This window comes from Mustela nigripes, chromosome 1 (genome assembly GCF_022355385.1).
Source record: "Mustela nigripes isolate SB6536 chromosome 1, MUSNIG.SB6536, whole genome shotgun sequence".
Taxonomy (NCBI): domain Eukaryota; kingdom Metazoa; phylum Chordata; class Mammalia; order Carnivora; family Mustelidae; genus Mustela; species Mustela nigripes.
In genome coordinates this window covers 269844362-269869936 of record NC_081557.1, presented here as the reverse complement: position 1 = coordinate 269869936, position 25575 = coordinate 269844362, and the positions used below count along the sequence as shown (strand labels likewise).

General features: G+C 39.0%; 1 protein-coding gene and 1 pseudogene across 23 annotated transcripts in view; both read left to right on the top strand.

The window, feature by feature from the left end:
- Positions 1-25575, top strand: part of SEC31A (SEC31 homolog A, COPII coat complex component) — an 80987-nt gene that overhangs the window by 36072 nt on the left and 19340 nt on the right. For 6 of the 23 annotated variants that reach the window (XM_059386048.1, XM_059386033.1, XM_059386022.1 and 3 more), the window contains 9 exons: positions 885-960; positions 1389-1567; positions 7512-7638; positions 9000-9145; positions 10391-10564; positions 13520-13693; positions 16187-16279; positions 17078-17204; positions 19242-19583. In XM_059386048.1, coding sequence (XP_059242031.1) covers positions 885-960; positions 1389-1567; positions 7512-7638; positions 9000-9145; positions 10391-10564; positions 13520-13693; positions 16187-16279; positions 17078-17204; positions 19242-19583 — 1438 coding nt within the window. The remainder of the gene's footprint in view (positions 1-884; positions 961-1388; positions 1568-7511; positions 7639-8999; positions 9146-10390; positions 10565-13519; positions 13694-16186; positions 16280-17077; positions 17205-19241; positions 19584-25575) is intronic. The other 17 variants (XM_059386105.1, XM_059386095.1, XM_059386085.1 and 14 more) reach the window with 5 other exon arrangements.
- Positions 16958-17055, top strand: LOC132009408 (U6 spliceosomal RNA; annotated as a pseudogene).

Sequence of the window (25575 nt, the reverse complement as noted above, 5' to 3'; positions counted from 1 at the left end):
GCAAGCTCTCTGCTGAGCAGAGAGCCCGATGCGGGGCTCGATCCCAGAACCCTGGAATCATGAACTGCAGATATGTTTTTCTTTAAAAATTTCTCTATAATCTCTGATACATTTTAATTTTGTCTTCTTATGAATTTTTATACATAGAAAGCATTTAAACTATTTGCCAGCAATATGCCTTCCTTATGTTTCTTTTCTTCTAAAGAAAGAAAATATAGAATTTCTTTTTATTCAATCTTACGGGTAGTCTCAGAAGTTTATAACAGAACTATGTATCTTTTTACCACACCAACCTGCTATTGCAGGTATGACTAGTTTAAGAGAATACAAAATCTGCAATTGAATTTAAGTATATTCATATAGTCTTTTTTTTTCCCATATGGTCTTTTATATAGCATTTGTACAAGGGCACCAGGTTTTTTTTTTTTTTTTTTCAAGACTGATTCAATTAAAATAAAAAGACCTTATAACTAACCTTAATGATTGGACAGAAATTTTGAGACACAGAGGAAATTTTAGATGTATGGCATCAGGGTTCATTTAAAGTCTAAATATGGTAAAATTAGAAACATGTATTCTGCATGTCTCAAGCTTTTCTTACTTGAAGTGTCTATGAAAACAGCTTCTTCAGTAATTTCTGAGCTGCCGGTAGTAGATACGTACCTTAAGGCTTTTTTTTAAACATTATTCCTGATAATCTTGTATTTTATTTATGATTGTATCATGGGAGTTAATACTTAGGAAAATCTTGGATCTGAGAACTTTTCTGGAGTAACTCGGCATGTCATCTAGCCAGTAGGTGAATAGTTGTGTGTAAATTTTGTTTGGCAGTAAATTACTCCACTTTCATTCTGGCTAAATTGTTGTCCTGTCCGTCTCTTCAGTGCATTAAGGAGGGAAAACAAGAGTCTGAATTTCTACCGTCAGCAGGAGGAACATTTAACATCTCCATCAGTGGGGGTAAGTACCTATTTCACTTTGGTTTTTAGCAGTCTGAAAGCAAGTAATCCCTAAGTTTAGGTTACAAATGTTTTATCCCAAGTGGTAGAGGGTTGAAAAGAAGAACTCAGTTATTTAGTGTGTGTAATCGGTCTCTTGGAGCTAGTGATGTGTTCTGACATCTATATGATAAAAGAACTGTGTAACAGTCTCTATTATTCCTGTGTAAACAATCTGAAAAATGTGTTATTTTACCTGATTTTACTTACATGCATCTCAGTATATTTCCATAGACCTCAACAACTTTTGTTAGAAATTAATCCACTGGTAATATTCAGAATTAGCATTGTTTTCTCCCTTTGTGTGTGCATGCCAAAACGGATATACGTAGGATTTTCTCTTGTAACAAAAACTTTATTTAACTTGGGTGTATTATTTTCTTATTGCAGATATTGATGGTTTAATTACTCAGGCTTTGCTGACGGGTAACTTTGAGAGCGCTGTTGACCTTTGTTTACATGACAACCGCATGGCCGATGCCATTATACTGGCCATAGCAGGTGGACAAGAACTCCTGGCTCAAACGCAGAAAAAATACTTCGCAAAATCCCAGAGCAAAATTACCAGGGTATGTTATTTTAAAAATAGATAAACTATAACACTTACCTAATTATAAAAGCAGTACAGCCTTACTAAAGATAACTGAAATGCAGAAAACAGTCCAGAGCAAAAGACCCACTCATAGTTCCTTGCACCAGGAATAGTTATTGTTGATAGTTTGGCACTGTTACTGTTTTTATTTTTTGTACTTGTGTATGTAACTTTTTTTTTAAATTTATTTTTTATTCATTTTCGGCATAACAGTATTCATTATTTTTTCACCACACCCAGTGCTCCATGCAATCCGTGCCCTCTATAATACCCACCACCTGGTACCCCAGCCTCCCATCCTGTATGTAACTTTTTAAATAAGTACTTTTCATTTTTTTATTGTAGAAAAGTTGGAATATAGAAAAATTTAAAGATAGAAATGTTAATTTTAAAATTCTGATTCTTCCATCAAATTGGTATATATCCTTTGAACCTCTTTCTATGTATTTGTAGAATTTTTAAAAAACAGGATCAGGACCACATATGTGTGTATGTGTGTACTTTTGCTTGTAGATATTGCCACTTACATTGTAAATGGTTTACCATTTCATTAAAGATTCTTATAAAAAATTTTTATTGCTCTATAATGTGTTTTAATAAGGATATATTATTTCTCTTAGTTTAGGCAGTTTCACATAACAAAGATAAACATCTTTGTTGTGCAAAGTGATTTTCTGTGATTTCTAATTGTTGAATGAGGCTGTGAGTCCTAGGGAAGGAATTTTTGGTGCAGAGAGTCTGAATATTTTCAAGCCCCTGCTCAACGTTGCTAGATGTATTTCTGTGAAAGTCACCTGGTGTTCGGTGCCGTCAGCACTGGTTGCTGCCTGTCCCTCCCTCTTTCAGCCGCACTGTCAACCTTTCATTTCCTCAGACACCCTGTGTGCCCCTTTCTCCCTTGGGACCTTTTACCTTGTGTTCCCTTGCCCTGGAATGTCGTTTTTTTCTTTGCTTTTTTTGTTTGTTTGTTTGCTATAAATTCTGGTTAGTTAGCATACGATGTGATACCAGCCTCGGGGGACTCGCGCTTCCACGCAGCCCCTGGTGCACTTCATCAGCCCCACCACCCATTCCCTCATTCCTCCCATCTGCCTGCCTCTGTCCTTAAGAGTCTCTTGGTTTGAACCCCCCCATTTTTCTTCCCCTTTGCTTATTGGTTTTGTTTCTTAAATTCCACATATGAGTGAAATCCTGCGGTATTTGTCTTTCTCTGACTTGTTCTGCACAACATAATACTCCTCAGCTCCGTCCCCATCAGTGCACCGGGCAAGATTTCATTCTTTTGAATGGCTGAGTCGTCTTCCGTTGTGTGTGTATTCTTCCTTTTCTTTATCCCACCATCGGTCAGTGGACAGTTGGGCTCTTTCCATGATTTGGCTGTTGTGGATAATGCTGCTAAAATGTCATGGTGCATTCTCCTTTCAAATCAGTATTTTTGTTATCTTTGGGTAAATACCCAGTAGTGCTATTGCTGGGTCGGAGGGTAACCCTATTTCCAACTTTCTCAGGAACCTCCATGCGGGTTTCCAGAGTAGCTGCACCAGCTGACATTCCTACAGACAGTGTGGAGGGTTCCCTTTTCTCCACGTCCTCACCAACACCTGTTGTTTCCTGTGTTAATTTTAGCTGTTCTGACTGGTGTGAGGTGGGATCTCACTGTGGGTTTTGATCTGTATTTCCCTGGTGATGAGTGATGTTGAGCATCTTTTCATGTGTCTGTGGGCCATCTTTATGTCTTCTTTGGGAAAACGTCTGTTCATATGTTCTGCCCATTTTTTAATTGGATTATTTTGGGGGAGTTGTTGAGCTATATCAGTTCTTTATATATTTTGGGTACGAACCCTTTATCAGATATGTCATTTGCAAGTATCTTCTCCTATTCCATAGGTTGCCTTTTAGTTTTGTTGATTGTCCTTCGCTGTGCAGAAGGTTTTTATTTTGATGGAGTCGCAATAGTTTATTTTTGTATCTCTTGCCTCAGGAGACATATGTAGAAAGAAGTTGCTGCAGTCTATGTCAAAAGGGTTACAGCTTGTGTTCTCTTCTAGGATTTTTATGGTTTCCTGCTTTATATTTAGGTCTTTCATCCATATTGAATTTATTTTTGCGTATGGTGTAAAAAAGTGGCCCAGGTTCATTATTTTGCATTTTGTTGTCCAGTTTTCCCAACACCATTTGTGGAAAAGACTTTTTGTTTTTGCCATTGGATATTCTTCCCTGCTTTGTTGAAGATTAGTTGACCATATAGTTATAGGTTCATTCCTGGGTTTTCTATTCTATTGATCTGTATATCTTTTTATGCCAGTACCATACGTCTTGATGACTATAGCTTTGTGATATACCTTGAAGTCTGGAATTGTGATACTTTCAGCTTTGCTTTTCTTTTCAAGACTGCTTTGGCTCTTTGGGGTCTTTTGTGGTTCCATACAAATTTTAGGATTAGTGTTCTAGCTCTGTGGAAGTGCTGTTGGTATTTTGATAAGGATTACATTAAATGTATGGATTGCTTTGGGTGGTGTAGACATTTTAACAATATTTGTTCTTCCAATCCATGAGAATAGTATATCTCTCCATTTCTTTTTGTCATCTTCAGTTTCTTTCATCAGTGTTTTATAGTTTTCAGAGTACAGGTCTTTTACCTCTATGGTTAGGTTTATTCTTATATGTATTGTATTATTTTTGGTGTAGTTGTGAATGGTATTGATTCCTTAATTTCTCTTTCTAGTATCTCAGTATTGGTGTATTGAAGTACAACCAATTTCTGTACATTGATTTTGTATCCTGTGGCTTTACTAAATTCCTGTATCAATTCTAGCAGGTTTTTGGTGGAATCTTTGTTTTTTGTTTTAAGATTTTATTTGTTTATTTGACAGAGATCACAAGTAGGCAGAGAGAAGGTGGGAAGCAGGCTCCCCGCTGAGCAGAGATCCCGATGTGCGGCTCAATCCCAGGACCCTGGGATCATGACCCAAGCCGAAGGCAGAAGCTTTAACCCACTGAGCCTCCCAGGCACCCCGTCTTTGGGTTTTCTGCATAGAGTATCATGTCATCTGCAAATAGTATAAGTTTGATTTCTTCCTTGCCAATTTGGATGACTTTTATTTCTTTTTGTTGTCTGATTGCTGAGGCTAGGACTTCCAGTACTGTATTGAATAAAAGTGGTGAGAGTGGACATCCCTGTCTTGTTCCTGACCATAGAAGAAAGGCTTTTAGTTTTTCCCCATTTTGGATGATATTACTTGTGAGTTTTCATATATATGGCCTTTATTTTACTGAGGAATGTTCCCTCTAAACCTACTTTATTGAGGGTTTTTAACATGAATGGATGTACCTTTTCAAATGCTTTTTTCTGCATCTGTGGAAAGGATCAAATGCTTCTTATCCTTTCTCTTACTGATGTGATATATCACATTGATTGATTTGTGAATATTGAGCCATCCTTGCAACCAGACACAAATCCCACTTGACTGTGATGAATGACTTTTTTAATGTATTGTTCAATTCAGTTTGCTATTCTTCTTCTTTTTTTTTTTTTTTTTTTAAAGATTTTATTTATTTACTTGACAGAGATCACAAGCAGGCAGAGAGAGAGGGGGAAGCAGGATCCTTGCTGATGAGAGAGCTTGATGCAGGGCTCGATCCCAGGACCCTGGGATCATGACCTAGCCGAAGGCAGCGGCTTAACCACTGAGCCCCCCAGGCGCCCCTCTCATAATATTCTCTTATAAGTGCTTGTATTTCTGAGGTGTTGTTTGTTACTTCGTCTCTCTCATTTGTAATTTTATTTATTTGGGTCCTTTCTCTTTTTGATAAGTCTGGCTTGTGGTTTATCAGTTTTATTAATGTTTCCAAAGAACCAACTCCTGGTTTCATTGATCTGTTCTATTGCTTTTTTAAGTTTCTATATCATTGATTTCTGCTCTGATCTTTATTATTTCCTTCCTTCCTTCTGGCTTTAGGCTCCATTTCTTCTTCTTCTAGTTTCTTCAGGTGTAAAGTTAGGTTGCTTATTTGAGATTTTTCTTGCTTCTTGAGGTAAACCTGTATTGCTATATACTTCCCTCTTAGAACCATTTCACTGCATCCCAAAGGTCTTGGACCATTGTGTTTTCCATCTTCATTTGTTTCCACGTACTTGTTTTATTTTTTTCATTTCCTGGTTGACCCATTCGGTGTTTGGTAGCATGTTATTTAACCGCCTTGTATTTGGGATTTGTGATCTTTCCAGATTTTTTTCTTGTGGCTGACTTACCGTTTAATGGCATTGTGGTTGGAAAAGGTGCATAGTATGACTTGACTTCATTCTTTTTAAATTTGTCGAGGCCTGTTTTGTGACCTCATTAATATATGACCTCTTCTGGAGAATGCTCCATGTGCACTTGAAAAGGATGTGTATTCTGCTGTTTTAGGGTGGAATGTTCTGAATATATCTGTTAAGTCTCCTCCTGCTCCTCTGCCATCCGATCCAGTGTGTCATTCCAAGCTGTTGTCTCCTTGTAGATTTTCTGTTTAGACCTGCCCATTGATGTGAGTGGGTCATTGAAGTCCCCCTCTATTTTTGTGTTATTATCAATTAGTTCTTTTATGGTTTTATTAATTGTTTCATATATTTAGGTACTCCCATATTGTGGTACGTAAATATTGATGATTGTCACATCTTCTTGTTGGATTGGCCTCTTCATTATTAGGTAGTGCTCTCCTTTGTCGCTCCTTACAATCTTTGTTTTGAAGTCGGGTCTAATAGAAGGATTGCTATTCCAGCTTTCCTTTGATGTCCATTTTTGTGACAAATGTTTCTCCACCACCACTTCGATCTGTATGTATCTTTAGGTCTAAAATGAGTCTCTTGTGTGCACTGTATAGATGCGTCTTGTTTTTTAATCCAGTCTGACACCCTGTATCTTTTAATTAAGGTGTTTAGTCCATTTACAGTCAAAGTAATTATTGATAGGTATGTACTTATTGCCATTTTATTGCTTGTTTTGTGGTTGTTCCTGGAGATTTTTCTCTGATCCTTTCTTTTCTCTTTTTCACGTTTTGCTGATTTTTTCTTCAATGATATATTTGGATTTCTTTCTCTTTATTCCTTGCATGTTAATTAGTGGTTTTGACCGGTTGTTGCTGTTAGGTCTGTCTGTAGCATCCTCTGCATATAACAGTGTGAAGTTGATGTTAGTTTGTTTGAACTCATTCTTTTTCCCTCTCCTCCCCATTGTTTATATATGTTATTTTATTTCCTATCTGTGTGTGTATGTGTGTTCCTTGACTCATTTTTAACTTCTAGGGTATTTAGGATAATTGGATAGTTATCTAGTTGTGTTCATAGGACAAGCTTAGGGTCCTTCTCCTCCTCTGCCATCTTCCTGTTTTCTGACCTCTTTTCTTCTTGATGAAGTTAATTCTGACTTCATATTTCACATGTACTCAGAACATTTTTCCTGATCCATCAGACCAGGTCATGTTTTCCTGTTAAAAGGTTTTTGTTTTTTTTTTTCAAAGATTTTATCTATTTATTTGACAGAGATCACAAGTAGGCAGAGAGTGAGGAAGGGAAGCAGGCTCCCCGCTGAGCAGGGAGCCTGATGTGGGGCTCAATCCTAAGACCGTGGGATCACCACCCGAGCCGAAGGCAGAGGCTTCACCCCACTGAGCCACCCAGGCGCCCACTGTTAAAAGTTTTGATTGCACCTTTACTTTTCCTTCCCTATTTATAAAATATGCTTGTTTGATTTTTTTTTTTTTTTGAGAAAAAATAACCATCTTATGTCATTTGGTTCAAGGATATACTTCACTTTGCTGCTGCTTTATTCTGCATGAAATACTTTGAATAGTAGTTTTGAATGATATGATTGATTAGCCAGAGTTCATTTTTACTGACACACCAAAGATTTTTAATTCTCCCTTTTTTTCCCTTTCTTAAGCTAATTACTGCAGTGGTGATGAAGAACTGGAAAGAAATTGTCGAGTCTTGTGACCTTAAAAATTGGAGAGAGGCTTTAGCTGCAGTATTGACTTATGCTAAACCAGATGAATTTTCAACGCTTTGTGGTAAGAAAATGAGCCTTATATTTATATCTATATCATGTATATGGCATAGCATATTTTAAATAAAATTACTGACAGATCGTATTAGAGATTTTTGCAGAGCAGCTAATCACTCAGTAACAATAAATTCTCATTTGCAGGCTTATCTCAGAATTGTTAACTGTATTATTTCTCCATACCTAGTCATTATTTTTAATGATTTTGGTTTTAGGCAGACTAAGCTTGGAATCTTGCCTCCACCACTTATTAGCTCTATGACCTAGGAAGGATTACTTTCTAAGCCTTAGTCTATTATTTGTAAAATTGCATATAATCAGATTTCACTTAATAAATATTAGCTTGGTAGGAGCGCCTGGGTGACTCAGTTGTTGAAATGCCTGCCTTCTGCTTGGGTCATCATCCTGGGGTCCTGGGATCAAGCTCCAGATCAGGCTCCCTGCTCAGTGGGGACTCTGCTTCTCTCTTTCCCTCTGCTGTTCCCCCTACTTGCACTCTCTTTTTCTCTCTGTCAAATAAATTGAATCTTTTAAAATAAATAAATAAAGTGTTAACTTGATAAAATAAGTAATTATAGCATTTGAGTGAAAATTATAAATTACCATTAAAGGCCATGACTATACTGGTGGCTAAGGAATGATACTCCTTATTTGTAAGAAAAGAAGTTTCAGGCCACTGGTATAAGAAAAACCAACGACTTGCTACCTTGAAAGCATTATGAGAATATGAAGTATGAGGTGTTAACTTTATTACCATAAGTAATTTATAGTGGTCCTACCTACCATTTATGTTCCTTCTAAATGTGCCGTATTATATCTACACAAACATGAGATGCGATGAAATGGAGTTAAATGTTCTTTAGGATTTTTCTGTTCAAATATTGTTCCCATTTATTATTTTTTAATATAACTAATAGAAATTCATTCTATAGCTGGGTATATAGAATCTTGTCAAGCCATTTATTTTATACAGTTAGTCACACATTTCCTTCTTTTTTTTTAATTTTTAAAAGATTTTATTTGCTTATTTGACAGAGAGATCACAAGTAGACAGGAAGGCAGGCAGAGAGAGGGAGAAGGAGGCTCCCCGCTGAGCAGAGAGCCCGACTCAAGACTCGATCCCAGGACCCTGAGATCATGACCTGAGCTGAAGGCTGAGGCTTAACCCACTGAGCCATCCAAGCACCCCTACTTCCATTCTTTTACCTGATAAATATTTACTGGGTATTTACATAATAGTGATTTTGTTTCTGTCATTGGTTGTGTGAAGTTTAATTCATACTTCTGAAAATATTATTGGTCTTCTTACAACTTCATATATAGATTGTTTTGAGCCTAATCTCATTTTGTTTTCTGCTTAATCTTTAGATCTTTTGGGAACCAGGCTTGAAAGTGAAGGTGACAGTCTCCTGCAGACTCAAGCATGTCTCTGCTATATTTGTGCAGGGAATGTAGAGAAACTGGTTGCATGTTGGACTAAAGCTCAAGATGGAAGCAATCCTTTGTCCCTTCAGGTTAGTATCTTTGAACAAAGGTGCTTCCTTTCTCGTGCTGTCTTTCACCCTACTTCTATCTAGAAGTTGATTCGTTCCAGAAGTTCATGGCTTTCCCTTGTTATCTACGTTTTAGAAGTTCTTTTGCTGGATAATTTATGTGTCTTCATAGCTGTATTTGGAGGGGCAAAGTATGAAATGATGGAAGAGGTCAAATGGGGTCACAACTGTTTGTGAAGTCAAGGTTATAATTGGGTAGTTAACGGGGGGAAGCAGCCCTAGAGTTTCCTTTTTCCTCTTGCTTCTCTCTTCCTGCCTCTGTTAACCCTGTCTGCCTTGGGCAAGGGAAGAAACAGCGCGGGCCCGGGATGGGAGGTGTCCCCAGTACCAGTAGAGAATAGATTAAGATATTCGTGGTTAGGGGAAAACGAAAATAAGGTGTAAGTGGAATCCCGTGTAGCACTACAAGCTGGGCGAGAGGGGGAGTAGAAATATGGGGACTCTTCTCAGCCACTGAATAACTATATATTTAGATACTTTTTTCCAAGCATGTAATCAACAGAGTGTCATAATATTTCATTCAAATATATTTCTTTTTCTCTCTGGAAAGAGATTTTCTCAACAGAGTTATTACTTTAAAGATCACTCTATTAAAACTGAGAATCTGGTAGGAAATCAAGAATTTCCTTCTAAGTGCTTCAGAGAAAAAGCACACTTGCTTCGTACTTCTGGATCTGTGTACCTTTGCAAGGCAGATAGTAGGATATTCTTGTGCTTTGTACTTGAAGCTCCCTGTTGTTGAAATAATTGGTATCGAAGAGCAACGTGAGAAACTTTGGGTTGGAGTATAAGCTCATTGGAGGTTGCCTCATAGCAGTACTGTTTTTATAGTGTAACTAGTACGGTATCTTTAGTCAGAGTTCATTTTCTACCTGCTGGAACTCAGCATCTGCATTTGGGTATCTGCCTGTTGCTTTCACTTTGGATATTTGCCTGCTTCAGTTCACTAGACGAGTATCTGGCCATTTAAGGGTATTTAGGAGAAGGTGGTAACTTAGGCCTTATCCATAAATAAGAGACCTTCTTCCTCCTTACTTTTTGAGTTTACCTAAATCATGGTCAGCTGTTGCAGCATTTTTAAGAAAGAGGGCAGCATGATGTACTTCTAGTAGGTTTTAGAAACCTTTATAACTTTGTCTTCTCCTGCTTCTTTCACCAACATCTTCGTCTGGTTCTCCTCCTCTCTGCCTTCTCTTTCTCATTCAGGATCTTATTGAGAAGGTTGTCATTCTGCGGAAAGCTGTACAGCTCACCCAAGCCATGGACACCAATACCGTAGGAGTTCTTTTGGCTGAGAAAATGAGTCAGTATGCCAATTTGTTGGCAGCTCAAGGCAGCATTGCTGCAGCCTTGGCTTTTCTTCCTGAAAACACCAACCAGGTAATTAGAATTGACCATTTCTCTTCTTTTAGTGTGTGAATAAGGTGAGTCCAGTAGGTAGCACTCAGGACTGAACATACTGCTAGGTAGAATGTTTTAGAGCAGTCAAATATCTATCATCTGACTATAGGTGAGTGTTACTGCAGTTATTCAAGGATCATTTAAGGTGTAACCAGACAGTATCAGAGAGATAGGATACTCTTGTAGTATGATAGATCCCTTTGTGCTGAGGGGCATAGTATTTGAGGAAAATCAATGGGGAAAGGACCAACTTTTTGTTTCTTTTTCTTTCTTTTTTTTTTTTAAGATTTTATTTATTTATTTGACAGACAGAGATCACAAGTAGGCAGAGAGGCAGGCAGAGAGAGAGGAGGAAGCAGGCTTCCTGTGGAGCAGAGAGCCCAACTCGGGGCTCAATCCCGGTACCCTGGGATCATGACCTGAGCCGGAGGCAGAGGCTTAACCCACTGAGCCACCCACGCGCCCCCCCCCAACTTTTTGTTTCTTAAGCCAAATGCTGATTCTTTGTTCAAGGTTCTTAGTAGGAATCTTCTGTATTGAAAAGCTATAAATATTTAATACTTAACCAAACATGTGGGGTTGTGGTTTTAAAACGCCACCCCAGACAGATACTAGCAAAGAAGTTAAATTTTTTTATTTAAGCTTTTATTTATTTATTTGACAGAGAGAGAGATCACAAGTAGATGGAGAGGCAGGCAGAGAGAGAGAGAGAGAGAGAGAGAGAGAGGGAAGCAGGCTCCCTGCTGAGCAGAGAGTCCGATGTGGGACTCGATCCCAGGACCCTGAGATCATGACCCGAGCCAAAGGCAGCAGCTTAACCCACGGAGCCACCCAGGCACCCGAAGTTCATTTTTTATACCATTCCAGTCTGATATTTTCTGGGGATTTGGGGGGCAGGTAGGGGGAGGCATAGAGAGAGGTAGAGAATCCTAGCAGCCTCCGTGCCCAGCGTGGAGTCCGACATGGGGCTCCAATCCATACCCCTGAGATCATGACTTGAGCTGAAATCAAGAGTCAGATGCTTAACCAGCTGAGCCACTCAGGCGCCCCAGGACAAGTATATTTTTAAAGTACTAAACCACAATTACATTTCTAATTTCATGTCCTTATTTGGTATCCATTAAAATGGGCTTTTTCAATGCAGTGGAATTCAGTAAGAGACGGACTGTGTAGTGATGGACATGATTGCTAGGATTCTTTTCCTGGGGGGGGGTTCCAAATTCAAACTGAATATAGACCAGTAAACATCTGATGCCAAAAGTGATACATACTGTGATGGAGGTCGTAGGGCTGTGGAAGCTGGAAGAGGTCTATCTGAAGTTAATAGTGGAGCATGGGTGGAAATTGTGGTGGGATTTGAGGGCAGTTTTCCACAAGTAGGATGTTTCTAGATCTGGATTGTGTGTCTGACAAAGCATAATCTTGAGCCTTAAAGAATTTTGTTTCTGTACTTTTTATTATAAACTTTACTTTGTTTTTAATAGATTTTTTTTAGTTAAATATTTTCAGTATTTTTTCTGTTCTATGGAATTATCAATACATTTCCTTGAGTAATTTCATTGAGTAAAAATATTTACATCTGTGTTCCAGGATTATGGAGATATGACTAGTTGGTTTTGAACACACTTACATGTCATATCTTTCTAAACTGTTTATGAGAATATAGGTAGAATAGAAAACATAGACTTTATGATGACTTTGTCCTAATAGTTTTATGCCTTTTTACTTAATAAGACTCCGTTATTAAGTTGTAAGACCCTTTAAGAGTAACTTAATCTAAAACCTTTAGATCTTCTAGGCTTAGTATTAAACTCCTTATTTTTAATACCGTTTATAACTGTATATTTTCTATACCTTATTCTTTGTTTTTTCTTTGGGTTTTTAAAGAACATTATGTAAAAATAAATAATTTCAAAGTTGCTGTCTTCTATGTATCTCAGTAGACCCTTAAGTATTTTCTGGGGAATATGTTCTGAGACTCTGTGATATCATTATAGTATCTGGTTTTCCTCCCTGATAGGCAATAAAGTATATCTTCAAGTTTAAATGACAGCTTTAAACCTTTAAGGAATTGATAGAAATGTATGATTTTGAAAAATATTATAATCAGTTAATGCTGAAATATTTTAACATTACTTTTTTGTTGTTGCTTGTCAATACCTAGAACATGTACATGGTCAACTCACACTTGTTGTAGATCTGTATAATCATAGATCTGCGTAAGCTACTATGAGTGTGACATCTTACTCTTTTTTTTTTTTTTTAAATGTTTTATTTATTTATTTGACAGACAGAGATCACAAGTAGGCAGAGAGGCAGGCAGAGAGCAAGAGAGGAGGAAGCAGGATCCCTGCCGGGCAGAGAGCCCGATGCAGGGCTTGATCCCAGGACCCTGAGACCATGCCTGAGCCAAATGAGAGGCTTTAACCCACTGAGCCACCCAGGCACCTGACATCTTACTCTTTTAACTTATTTCCAGCATCTCTTTTTTATTAGTCTTCCTCTTAGATCACCATTTTCTCCCATCAGCATCTTTAGCAGTTGATTCTTCTGGGGGCCTTTTTCCCTATAAAGAAAAAAGTTGTGTTTTTTTGAACACTTTTATAATTTGTGATTACTCAACTACAAGAAAATACAGACGAGCAGAGATGGTAAGTGACATTGATCTTACTCTCCGTGGTGGGTGTGATTCCAGACCCTGCCTCAGGTAAATTACAAGTTACACTATATATCTTGGACCTTTGGTATCAGTCTTGAGTTTCCGAATCCCATGATGGGAAACTCCCCTCATGTGCCAGGGTCTGTTATATAGGAAATAGCATATAAACAAGGAATGCATGCCCAATCAAGCTTACTTGAAGAAAAGCAGCATGCTGTCATATAGTTGGGTGAACTCTAACAGCTGGCTTTGTTTTCTTCCATTACTTGTTATAGCCAAATATTGTGCAGCTTCGTGACAGACTTTGTAAAGCACAAGGACAGCCTATACCAGGACAGGAATCATCTAAAACTCCTTATGACAGGCAGCAGCTGCCCAAGGGCAGGCCTGGACCAGTGGCTGGCCACACACAGATGCCAAGAGTTCCAGCTCAGCAATATTACCCGCATGTGAGTCATATGGTCCTGATGAAGTAGAACATTCATGTATTTCTGTTCAAATTGGTGGTTTTAGTTTAGTGGATGAGAAACCTTAATCTGCTCTGATAAAACTAGATAACATATTATTTTAATAGTTTTTCTTTTTATATTCTTGGAAGTGGTATTTATGGTCTGTTTTTTAGTTTTGTTTTGTTTTGTTTTTTAAGATTTTACTTACTTATTTGTAGTAAGATTTTACTTACTTATTTGACAGAGAGAGATCACAAGCAGGCAGGGCGGCAGGCAGAGAGAGGGGGAGAAGCAGGCTCCCCTCCCGATGCAGGGCTCCATCCCAGGACCCTGAGATCATGACCTGAGCCGAAGGCAGCGGCTTAACCCACTGAGCCACCCAGGCGCCCCTGGATTATATTTTAAATACAAATTAATTTAAGCTCTCTGGGGAGATTTCTTCTTGTTTCTTATCACTCAAACTTCCCTTACACATGTACATGTGTTCTTGAAACTGCTACAGTTTGAGTCATCCAAAAAGCTAAGTTAAGTAGTAGGAATAATTTGGGGGGTGATTTGGTTAATATTATAAAATATTCTTAGAAAAAGTACTCTTTTTTTTGCATATTCTATTCTAAATCATTATTATAAGTTTACTGTGTCTTCTGCATCAGCCCCATAAAGAGTATTCAGAGTACACTTCCTTTTTTTTTTTAAGATTTTATTTATTTATTTGAGAGAGTGAGAGAGCACAAGCGAACACCAGTGGGAGAAGAGAGAGGGAGAATCAGGCTCCCAGCTGAGCCAGGAGTCTGATTCAGGGCTCAGTCCCAGAACCCCAGGATCATGACCTGAGCCAAAGGCAGATGCTTAACTGACTGAGCCCCCCAGGTGCCCCTAGAGTACACTTTGGGGTAGGGGGAACAACTTGGATAGTAGAGAATGAAGGTATATGAAGCTGTAGGTCATAGGGATTACTACGATGATTAAAGATTCTTTTTTTTAAAGATTTTATTTATTTATTTGAGAGAGAGAGCATGAGAGGGAAGAAAGTGAGAGGGAGAAGCAGACTCTCTGCGGAGCCGGGAACCTGATGTGGGACTCGATCCCAGGACTCCGGGATCACGACCTGAGCCAAAGGCAGTCACTGAACCAGCTGAGCCACCCAGGCGCCCCATCTGTTGTACCTTTGATTAATACATTTGATTTTAACTGTTTTGTTTTTTCCTTTATTTTTTTATTTTTTGAGAGTTTTTATTTATTTTATTTTTTGAGAGTTTTACTATGAGTGCCTGTCTTTATTCTACCTGTTGGTATATTGATAAACAAAACAGATTAAGTTTCCCGCTCATGGAGATTGAAGTGGTTTTAGAATGTCTGTGACGTAGATAGGACCAAGCAGGCAGTGGCTAGAAAAACTGAGAGGCAGAGAGGTCAAGTGACAAGACAAGAGTTTTAAGACTTAAAACTTGGATTTCTTAGCATTATGTGGCTAGTTAAGGGCCGACCTGGTGCTGGAACTCCCAAGCGCCTTTAGTTCAGTCACACTCTCTCTCAGGGTACTGAAGTGTGACACCCTTTACACTGGGAAAAGAGAGTATTTACTCTTTATGTCATTGGGTTTATCTGTCTTTCTGGTAAGATGTAAAAACACTGGAAGACTTTGATTGTACTTTGACCTGGCAGTCTCATGGTTTAAGAAAAGAAGAACAAATTCGGTAATACATTAAGCAGCGATTTTCTTGATTAAAGCTTATCTTACGCTGAATGAAGGGTTTTTGTGAAGGTTTATTTGACAAAAAGATTTTGATGGCTTAAAAAATTTTTTTGAAAACTTCAGGACCCCAGGGTAAGCAGCATGGTGTAGTATAGCAAATACTGGCCTGGGAATCAGGAGGCCCGATTCGGTCCTAGCAATGTCACCAGCTAGTTTTATGGACCTCAGCAAGCCCCTTCATTTCTCAGTGAAGTGTTGGCTTTTTCCGAGGTAGACGGTGAGGATTAGGCTGGATGATCTCTAGTACACTCTGATTGTATGTTTCTAAACCTCATACGGGACTAATGTGATTTTTTATGGCTCTAATAAAATCCAGAAAGGGGAGCTTATAGCAATATGTTTATAATCTAATAGTAGCATGACTATGATTAATGCTTCAGAATCACTTTTTTACTCAATTACCTTTCTCCCCCCACCCCAGTGTCTTCTTTCCTACTTAACAGAAACTAGCCTTTTCCCCTTATTCTTGACACTTGAATGGCATTGTTTTTATGCTTTGATTTAGGTTTTCATATTGATTTTTCCCCTGCCTCCCTCCCCCTGTTTTCGTTGTGAATGTGTGTTTCTCTTTTAGAGTCCCCGCTACCTTGAAAGTAGTGCCTGACTAACATGTAGTGTCTTGCTGCTCTGATTTTTTGCTTCGCATCTGGCTATTAATGCCTTTTGGGTTTTTTTTTTCTTGTTTTAACATTTTTACTTTTTATTTTCTGTGATTGGTATTTCTTTGTTCAATTCAGGTTAGAACTGCCCCTACTGTCACTAGCTGGAGTAACAAAACTCCTACCGCCCTTCCCAGCCATCCACCTGCAGCCTCTCCCTCTGACACACAGGTACACCTTCATTATTCCTCTTGGGGCAGAATCCTGCTCACCCAGATATATATAGTTAAATATTCTCTAACCGCCCCTTCTCTTAAGTTCTCCTCCCCCGTCTGTCTGCCTGCTTATTGCATTTTTAATGCTTTGGGGTGCAAGAAGCAGTCTTAGGACAATTTGTTTATTGTCTTATCTCTCTCCTTCTTTTGTGGTTCTAAATTGACCTCAGCTAGAAAAATATCAGCTGAAGTTCTAACAGTGGTTTAAATCTGATTGCACTGAAGATTTTCTTTTTTCTTTCTTCTTTGTTTTTTGAGCATTGTGGAAATTGAAGAGAAGCGAAAGTTCCCTTGTGGCATTTATGCTTATATTTCCAAAGTGTGGAGTAGTGGATGGCATTTAGTAGAGATGGAAAATCTTGGTGACTATTATGAATATCACTAACACTATTTTATGAAGTCATTAGCATCTGTCGCCATTCTTTGCATTTATTACTTTGGACCTGTTTAAATCTTTAAGCCACTTAGAATGCGTTGCTAAGAGAATATGTTCTAAAGAAAATAGAATGTACAAAATGCAGTGTTTCTTACACAGTGAAGTTTTTTTTGTTTGTTTTAGAAAAATAAACACAATTCCATTTCAGAGATTGTAAATCCATCTGGTAAGATTCTTGGTTCCAAATGTAATCCTCCTGTGCTCGCTTTGGCAGCACATTTACTAAAATTGGAACAAGACAGAGAGGATCAGCACGGCCCCTGCGCAAGGATGACATGCAAATGTAACCCTCCTTTGTGTCACACTCTCATTCCCTAGGGAGAAAATCCTCCACCTCCAGGTTTCATAATGCATGGAAATGTCAACCCAAATGCTGCCACAGCTCAGCTTCCCACATCTCCTGGTCATATGCACACCCAGGTACCACCTTATCCACAGCCACAGCGTAAGTAGTGCGACCCTGAAATCCTGGTGCAGCCCTGTGTCTTATTCTAATGTTGAAAAGATTTGCTTTGGAGCTCCAAACTCATCAAGTCGGTTTTAACAAGCAAAGAGAGAACCATTCTCTGTCGGACGTGAGAGAGAGAAACATGGTTTCCTAGGAAGCATCCTGAATCGGCATGCCAGGAAACGGCTGGTGTCAGTCTGTTCAGAACAGTTCCCTAGCAGCTACTAAGGACAGTGAATTGTCCCATGATTTGGATATTTTTTTAAAATGGAATTTGTGAAAGGATTTGGTTGCATACTCTTTTCCTTTAAGAAGGTTGACACAAACCATCTTTGGAAAAATGGTTCCGAAGGACATTTGTTCTTGTTTTCCATTTGTATCATCTTTTTTAAGAAATAGACTTTTTTTTTTTAAAAGATTTTATTTTATTTAGCTGACAGATCACAAGTAGGCAGAGAGAGAGGAAGGGAAGCAGGCTCCCTGTGAGCAGAGAGCCCGATGCGGGGCTTGATCCCAGGACCCTGGGATCATGACCTGAGCCGAAGGCAGAGGCTTTAACCCACTGAGCCACCCAGGCGCCCCACGAAATGGACTTTATTTTAGAGCAGTTTTAGATAGCACATTTGAATGGAGAGTACAGAAGTTTCCAATATCCTCCCTGCCCCTATGCACAACCCCCTCTGCTGTCAACAGCCCCTACCCCAGTGGTACATTTGATACCGTTAATGAACCTACACTGACATGCCATTACCACCCAAAGTCCTTGGGGTACTTACTTGAGGGTACACTCTTGGTGTTGAACATTTGATGAATTTTGACAGATGTATAATAATGACATGTGCCCACCAGTGGCTTTTGTTTTTTAGAAAATATTTGCACTTAGAAAGAAAATATCACCACTGTTATAAAATTTAATTGACCAAAAAAAAAAAAAAATCTCCAGGGGGGAAATTACAGGACTAAACAACTATTACAAAAGCAAGAGACCGTTACCTAGTAAGAACTAACCCTAATAAGCCTGTTCTGTGCTAAAATGGATGTCCTTAACGTGGATACAGATTTGACATGACTTTTCACATGTGCTCTCTTCCGAATAAAGTAGGTACAGTTCTAGTAGATTCATTGCGTGGGAGTCCATACCTACCCCTGGTCATGAAGAATGTGATGGTATTCTCTAATCCGGGCTCAGATCTTTGCATCAAAGTGTTAGTTGGGTGCCTGGATGCTTACTAACCAGCTGTGCCCAGAATATGAAATACTGTTTTGTCAGGGACCATGGAGAGTTGGCTATTAATCTGAAACTGTGGCCCAAAATCACAATTTGGGTAGCTGATGATATTACCAGGTGTTGGAGAAGGCTTCTGATTCGTAACAATAGTGTTCACCCTACAATTCTTGTAGTGGCAGAGATGTTGAGCCACTACCAAAGTCCCCTTATTTACCATAAGGGGAAGTGCTGGGAACATGTAATTCCGGCATGGTTCCATCTGGTGGCTGGTAGGTGTCACTGCAGGCTTTCCCCAGGGTCGGGAACGGGTCAGTCTTGGAGTTCTTGGGTCTGATGATTCGAAGAATTTTTTTTTTTAAGATCTTATTTACTTATTTGAGAGTGAGAGTGAGAGAGAGAAAGGACGAGTTGCGGGGGTGGGGCAGAGGAAGTGGGAGAAGCGTACTCCCCTCTGAACAGGATGCCCAATGCTGGGCTCCCTCCTAGGACCCTGAGATGACGACCTGAGCCGAAAGCAGATGCACAAGTGACTGAATGACCCAGGTGCCCCTCAAAGATTTTCATAGCCAACAGTAGTCTGGAGATGGCAGGTTTCAAATACTGGATCCAGTAACTGTTAGTATCATTTAAGGAAACCCAGGGTATCAAAAGCATAACGTAGAAGTGTTAATATATGGTTGTAGCTCATTGTTGAAAGAATAATGATGAAAACAATTTCCACAGAATGAAATAAGTTTGGGTTTTTTTAGTGCTATCTGAATAAACTTATAACTAATTAAAATTTCTGTTTCTTCTCCTCGGTGTAGCTTATCAGCCAGCCCAGCAGTACTCCTTCGGAACAGGGGGTTCAGCAGCGTGCCGGGCTCCGCAGCCTGTCACTCCTTCTGCTTCAAATGCTTACCCTAACACCCCTTACATGTCTCCCGCTTCTTCCTATTCGGGGCAGCCTCCGCTGTACGCAGCGCAGCACCAGGCCTCTCTACCTGCCTCCAGCTCTGCTGCTGCTTTCCCTCCTCCCCCTTCCTCTGGAGCATCCTTCCAGCATGGCGGACCAGGAGCTCCGCCGTCATCTTCAGCTTACGCGCTGCCTCCTGGAACAACAGGTACACTGCCTGCTGCCGGCGAGCTGCCTGCGTCGCAAAGAACAGGTCTGCGCTTGAAAGGGATTGGGTTTGGCTCCTCCTTTATTTTTCATGAACACCTGGCGGGGGGAGGGGAATCATGTCTGACTCTGTGTGCTGAGCAGTCCGAGGTGCTGACTGAGTTTGTAGAACAAATGCTAGAACTAGTTCTAAAAGTGTGATTGTCCCGTAATGAACTTTAGTTGCTAAGTGAGAAGAGCTTCAGAACTTAAGAAGGGTAAGAGCATATAATTGGCCCCTGACCTTAAAGTAAGTGGTAAGAAATTCATTGGCAAGATAAGTGGTGGTTGAAACTAGATTTAATTGACACTTACTGCTTTAGAACAAAACTTTGTTCTGTTCTCACTGCGTTTTCAGTTTTTAAAATTATTTGTGCCTTAAGCTCATTCATGGAGACTAAAAAGTATAGTGTAATGAGATTGTACATAATTTTATAATGTTTATTTACAAAAATGAGGAATCTCAATATGGTTATTTAAAGGAAAAAGGTGCGAGAACACAGCTCTGACAGAGAGGATGTCTGAGACAGTAGAAAGTCAGCGGACAGTAGTGTATCAGTTCCTCATTAGGACAATACCACCCTCAGACATTTGGGGAATTTCAAGGATTAGAAAGATACATAGATAGATAGTCTAATAGTATAGTCGTGCCTAAAATTTTCTAATTAAAATCATAATTTTAAATTATTTCTATGGTGAAATACATGTTTTGTAAGTTCTTACTTATCTCATAATTACAGCATTACATTATTTTTTATGGGTAGGTTATACTATCTGATTTTTATTTGGGTTAGTAATAGGGGTCTTAAAATCATGTGTTATAAAAAGGGACTGATGAGTCCGGGTCCAGAACCATCAGCCATACTGGTTAAGAACGCAGGCTTTGAAATGGGACTTCCTGGATTTGTATCCCAGCTTCATTAACTTTCTAGTCGTGTAACCTGGATGAGTTACGTAAACTGCCTCAAGCCAAAGTCCTTAGAAATAATAGTACCTATTCATAAGCTTATGCAGATTATTGAATGCACTAATACATTAAGACATTTGGGGATAGTGACTGTAAAATTTGCTGTGATTACACAGAAGCTGACTCAGAATTAGAGCTCTGTGCCTGTTGGTATTTGGCGGTAATTTCCCTTTTAGATCATCTAACTGATGTGTTTGAAATAGAGGGGCAAAGAGATGAATGAATCTTGCTTTGCTCCTAATACTGAAGTTGCTCCTGGGGAGTCCACTATATATATTTTTTCTTTAAAGCAGGAGCTGTAATTACTGAAAACACTTTTCATAAATAGGATCTGCTGAGGAAGTATTCTTTTCTGACAGGGTCTTATGGGTCCACAATTATATGCCTGTCTCCTCTTTTCTCTAATATGTAAAATAAAGTCCAAAGTACCAGAAATCACTCACAGACACACAAAGTATCTGTATCACCCATTACTACACAAATAAAATTTCTGCAACTGTTAATATAAATAGTTAAATAGGTGGATATTTTAGGAGGCTGAAATTCAGTTACAGAGTCAAAAAATTACCTTCTAAAACTTCAGTGAGTAAAGATAGTATCCGTTCTGATCCAGGAGTTCTATTGGAGTTCCAGAAAATCCCTGCTTGAAAGTGGTGCAGGGAAATAGGGAGCTGAGTTATCATTTACTGAGTATACATTGGATATACACCCTCATTTACCGTCTGTTGTCTTATTTAATTCTCAGAGCCATGAGAAACAGAAACACATATATATTTTTAATTGGCATGAGGAAGCTTGGTCTCCTAGGACTTAAACTCATGGTTGCATGGTGAGAGTGAGTTGAGATACCAGTCCAGGTCCCTCAGTCTTCCGAGCCTGAGTTCATTCTTCACCAGATGGTCTAGTCCTGATGAAAGTGAAAGAAGTAGTCAGTTATCAGTGTTGGAATTACAGGAATCATACAGCAGCACTGTTTTAGTCATTTGTTACTTTAGCATCTAAGTTAAATGTTTGCATAGGTATTTTTTTTCTCCTTAAGCAGAAGTGTATTTGGCCTTAGGATAGTGTTTGCTTATATATACAAAGTAACAGGATCTTCTAACCTGGCTGAGAAACAGTGACTAACAGGAAGAAGCAGCAAGCATTTCTCAGTATTCAGCATGTACCGAGCCAGCTGCTTTGTTACCCTCTTGCATGTTAATAGCCCCCTGTCTTTTAACTAATAGTTATACTTGACCATATTTTATTTTTTTATTTGCTAAAAATTTTATTTATGATATATAAATAATTGTGACTCTAAATTTTATCTTTTTCTTTATGTGTCTATGATCATATCATGGTTCTCTGTAAGACTTGGAAATTGCATTTATCCAGTGGATAATTCCTGATAGACATTAGGATTTGCAAGCCTTGTAACTAGTAGTGAACCACAAAACTATATGCCTGAGGCTCAGAGAAACTGAAACTAACATTGCAATCATCAGAACATTCATTCAGTAAATTCTTTTTTTTTTTCCAATTTATTTTTTAAATTAACATGTAATGTATTATTAGCCCCAGGGGTACAGGTCTGTGAATCGCCAGGTTTGCACACTTCACAGCACTCTCCATAGCACATACCCTCCCCAGTGTCCATAACCCAGCCACCCTCTCCCTGCCCCCCTCCCCCTGGCAACCCTCAGTTTGTTTTGTGAGATTAAGAGTCTCTTATGGTTTGTCTCCCTCCTGATCCCATCTTTTTTCTTTTATTCTTCCCCCCCCCCCAAGCCCCCCACGTTGCATCTCCACTTCCTCATATCAGGGAGATCATATGATGGTTGTCTTTCTCCAGCTGACTTTTGTATTTTGCTAAGCATAATACCCTCTAGTTCCATCCACGTCATCACAAACGGCAAGATTTTGTTTCTTTTGATAGCTGCATAGTATTCCATTGTGTATATATACCACATCTTCTTTATCCATTCATCTGTTGATGGACATCTAGGTTTGGCTCTTGTGGACACTGCTGCTGTAAACATTCGGGTGCACATGCCCCTTCGGATCACTACATTAGTATCGTTAGGGTAAATACCCAGTAGCACAATTGCTGGGTCATAGGGTAGCTCTATTTTCAACTTTTTGAGGAACCTCCATACTGTTTTCCAGAGTGGTTGCACCAGCTTGCATTCCCACCAACAGTGTAGGAGGGTTCCGCTTTCTCCGCATCCTCGCCAGCATCTGTCATTTCCTGACTTGTTGATTTTAGCCATTCTGACTGGTGTGAGGTGATATCTCATTGTGGTTTTGATTTGTATTTCCCTGATGCCGAGAGATATGGAGCACTTTTTCATGTGTCTGTTGGCCATCTGGATGTCTTCGTTCCAGAAATGTCTGTTCATGTCCTCTGCCCATTTCTTGATCGGATCATTTGTTCTTTGGGTGTTGAGGTTGATAAATTCTTTATAGATTCTGGACACTAGTCCTTTATCTGATATGTCGTTTGCAAATATCTTCTCCCATTCTGTCAGTTGTCTTTTGGGTTTGTTAACTGTTTCCTTTGCTGTGCAAAAGCTTTTGATCTTGATGAAATCCCAATAGTTCATTTTTGCCCTTGCTTCCCTTGCTTTTGGCAATGTTCCTAGGAAGAAGTTGCTGCAGCTGAGGTTGAAGAGGTTGCTGCCTGTGCTCTCCTCAAGGATTTTGATGGATTCCTTTCTCACATTGAGGTCCTTCATCCATTTTGAGTCTATTTTCGTGTGTGGTGTAAGGAAGTGGTCCAGTTTCATTTTTCTGTGTGTGGCTGTCCAATTTTCCCAACACCATTTGTTGAAGAGACTATCCTTTTTCCATTAGACATTCCTTCCTGCTTTGTCGAAGATTAGTTGACCATAGAGTTGAGGGTCTACTTTTGGGCCCTCTATTCTGTTCCATTGATCGGTGTGTCTGTTTTTGTGCCAGTACCATGCTGTCTTGATGATTGCAGCTTTGTAATAGAGCTTAAAATCTAGAATTGTGATGCCACCAACTTTGGCTTTCTTTTTCAATATCCCTTTGGCTATTCGAGGTCTTTTCTGGTTCCATACAAATTTTAGGATTATTTGTTCCATTTCTTTGAAAAACATGGATGGGATTTTGATAGGGATTGCATTAAATGTGTAGATTGCTTTAGGTAGCATAGACATTTTCACAATATTTGTTCTTCCAATCCATGAGCATGGAACTTTTTTCATTTCTTTGTGTCTTCCTCAATTTCTTTCATGAGTACTTTGTAGTTTTCTGAGTATAGATTCTGTGCCTTTTTGGTTAGGTTTATTCCTAGGTATCTTATGGTTTGGGGTGCATTTGTAAATGGGATGGACTCCTTAATTTCTCTTTCTTCTGTCTTGTTGGTATAAGGAAATGCAACTGATTTCTGTGCATTGATTTTATATCCTGACATTTTACTGACTTCCTATACAAGTTCTAGCAGATTTGGAGTGGAGTCTTTTGGGTTTTCCACATACAGTTTCATATCATCTGTGAAGAGTGATAGTTTGACTTCTTCTTTGCCGATTTGGATGCCTCTAATTTCTTCTTGTTGTCTGATTGCTGAGGCTATGACTTCTAGTACTATGTTGAATAGCAGTGGTGATAATGGACATCCCTGCCATGTTCCTGACCTTAGTGGAAGAGTACTCAGTTTTTCTCCATTGAGAATGATATTTGTGGTGGGTTTTTCATAGACAGCTTTGATGATATTGAGGTATGTGCCCTCTATCCCTACACTTTGCAGAGTTTTGATCAGGAAGGGATACTGTACTTTGTCAAATGCTTTTTCAGCATCTATAGAGAGTATCCTATGGTTCTTGTTCTTTCTTTTATTAATGTGTTGTATCACATTGTTTGATTGGCAGATGTTGAACCAACCTTGCAGCCCTGGAATAAATCCCACTTGGTCGTGGTGAATAACCCTTTTAATGTACTGTTGGATCCTATTGGCTAGTATTTTGGTGAGAATTTTTGCATCTGTGTTCATCAAGGATATTGGTCTGTAATTCTCTTTTTTCATGGGATCCTTGTCTCGTTTTGGGATCAAGGTAATGCTGGCCACATAAAATGAGTTTGGAAGTTTTCCTTCTATTTCTATTTTTTGGAATAGTTTCAGGAGAATAGGAATTAGTTCTTCTTTAAATGTTTGGTAGAATTCCCCTGGGAAGCCGTCTGGCCCTGAGCTCTTGTTTGTTGGGAGATTTTTGACACCTGCTTCAATCTCCTTACTGGTTATGGGTCTGTTCAGGTTTTCTGTTTCTTCCTGGTTTAGTTGTGGTAGATTTTATGTCTCTAGGAATGAATCCATTTCTTCCAGATTGTCAAATTTGCTGGCGTAGAGTTGCTCATAATATGTTCTTATAATTGTTCATATTTCTTTGGTGTTGGTTGTGATCTCTCCTTTTTCATTCATGATTTTATTTATTTGGGTCCTTTCTCTTTTCTTTTTGGTAAGTCTGGCCAGGGTTTTATCAGTCTTATTAATTCTTTCAAAGAACCAGCTTCTAGTTTCGTTGATTTGTTCTATTGTTATTTTTGGTTTCTATTTCATTGATTTCTGTTTTAATCTTTATTATTTCTCTTCTCCTGCTGTGTTTAGGTTTTCTTTGTTGTTCTTTCTCCAGCTCCTTTAAGTGTAGGGTTAGGTTGTGTATTTGAGACATTTCTTGTTTCTTTTCTTCTTTTTTCTTTTTTATAAAGATTTCTATTTATTTATTTGACAGACAGAGATCATTAGCAGGCAGAGAGGCAGGCAGAGAGAGAGGGGTGTAAGCAGGCTCCCCGCTGCGCAGAGAGCCCGATGTGGGGCTCGATCCCAGGACCCTGGGATCATGACCTGAGCCGAAGGCAGAGGCTTTCACCCACTGAGCCACCCAGGTGCCCCCCATTTCTTGTTTCTTAAGAAAGGCTTGTATCGCTGTATATTTTCCTCTCCGGAAAATATACTTTGCTGTGTCCCACAGATTTTGAACTGTTGCGTTTTCATTATTATTTGTTTCCATGAATTTTTTCAATTCTTCTTTAA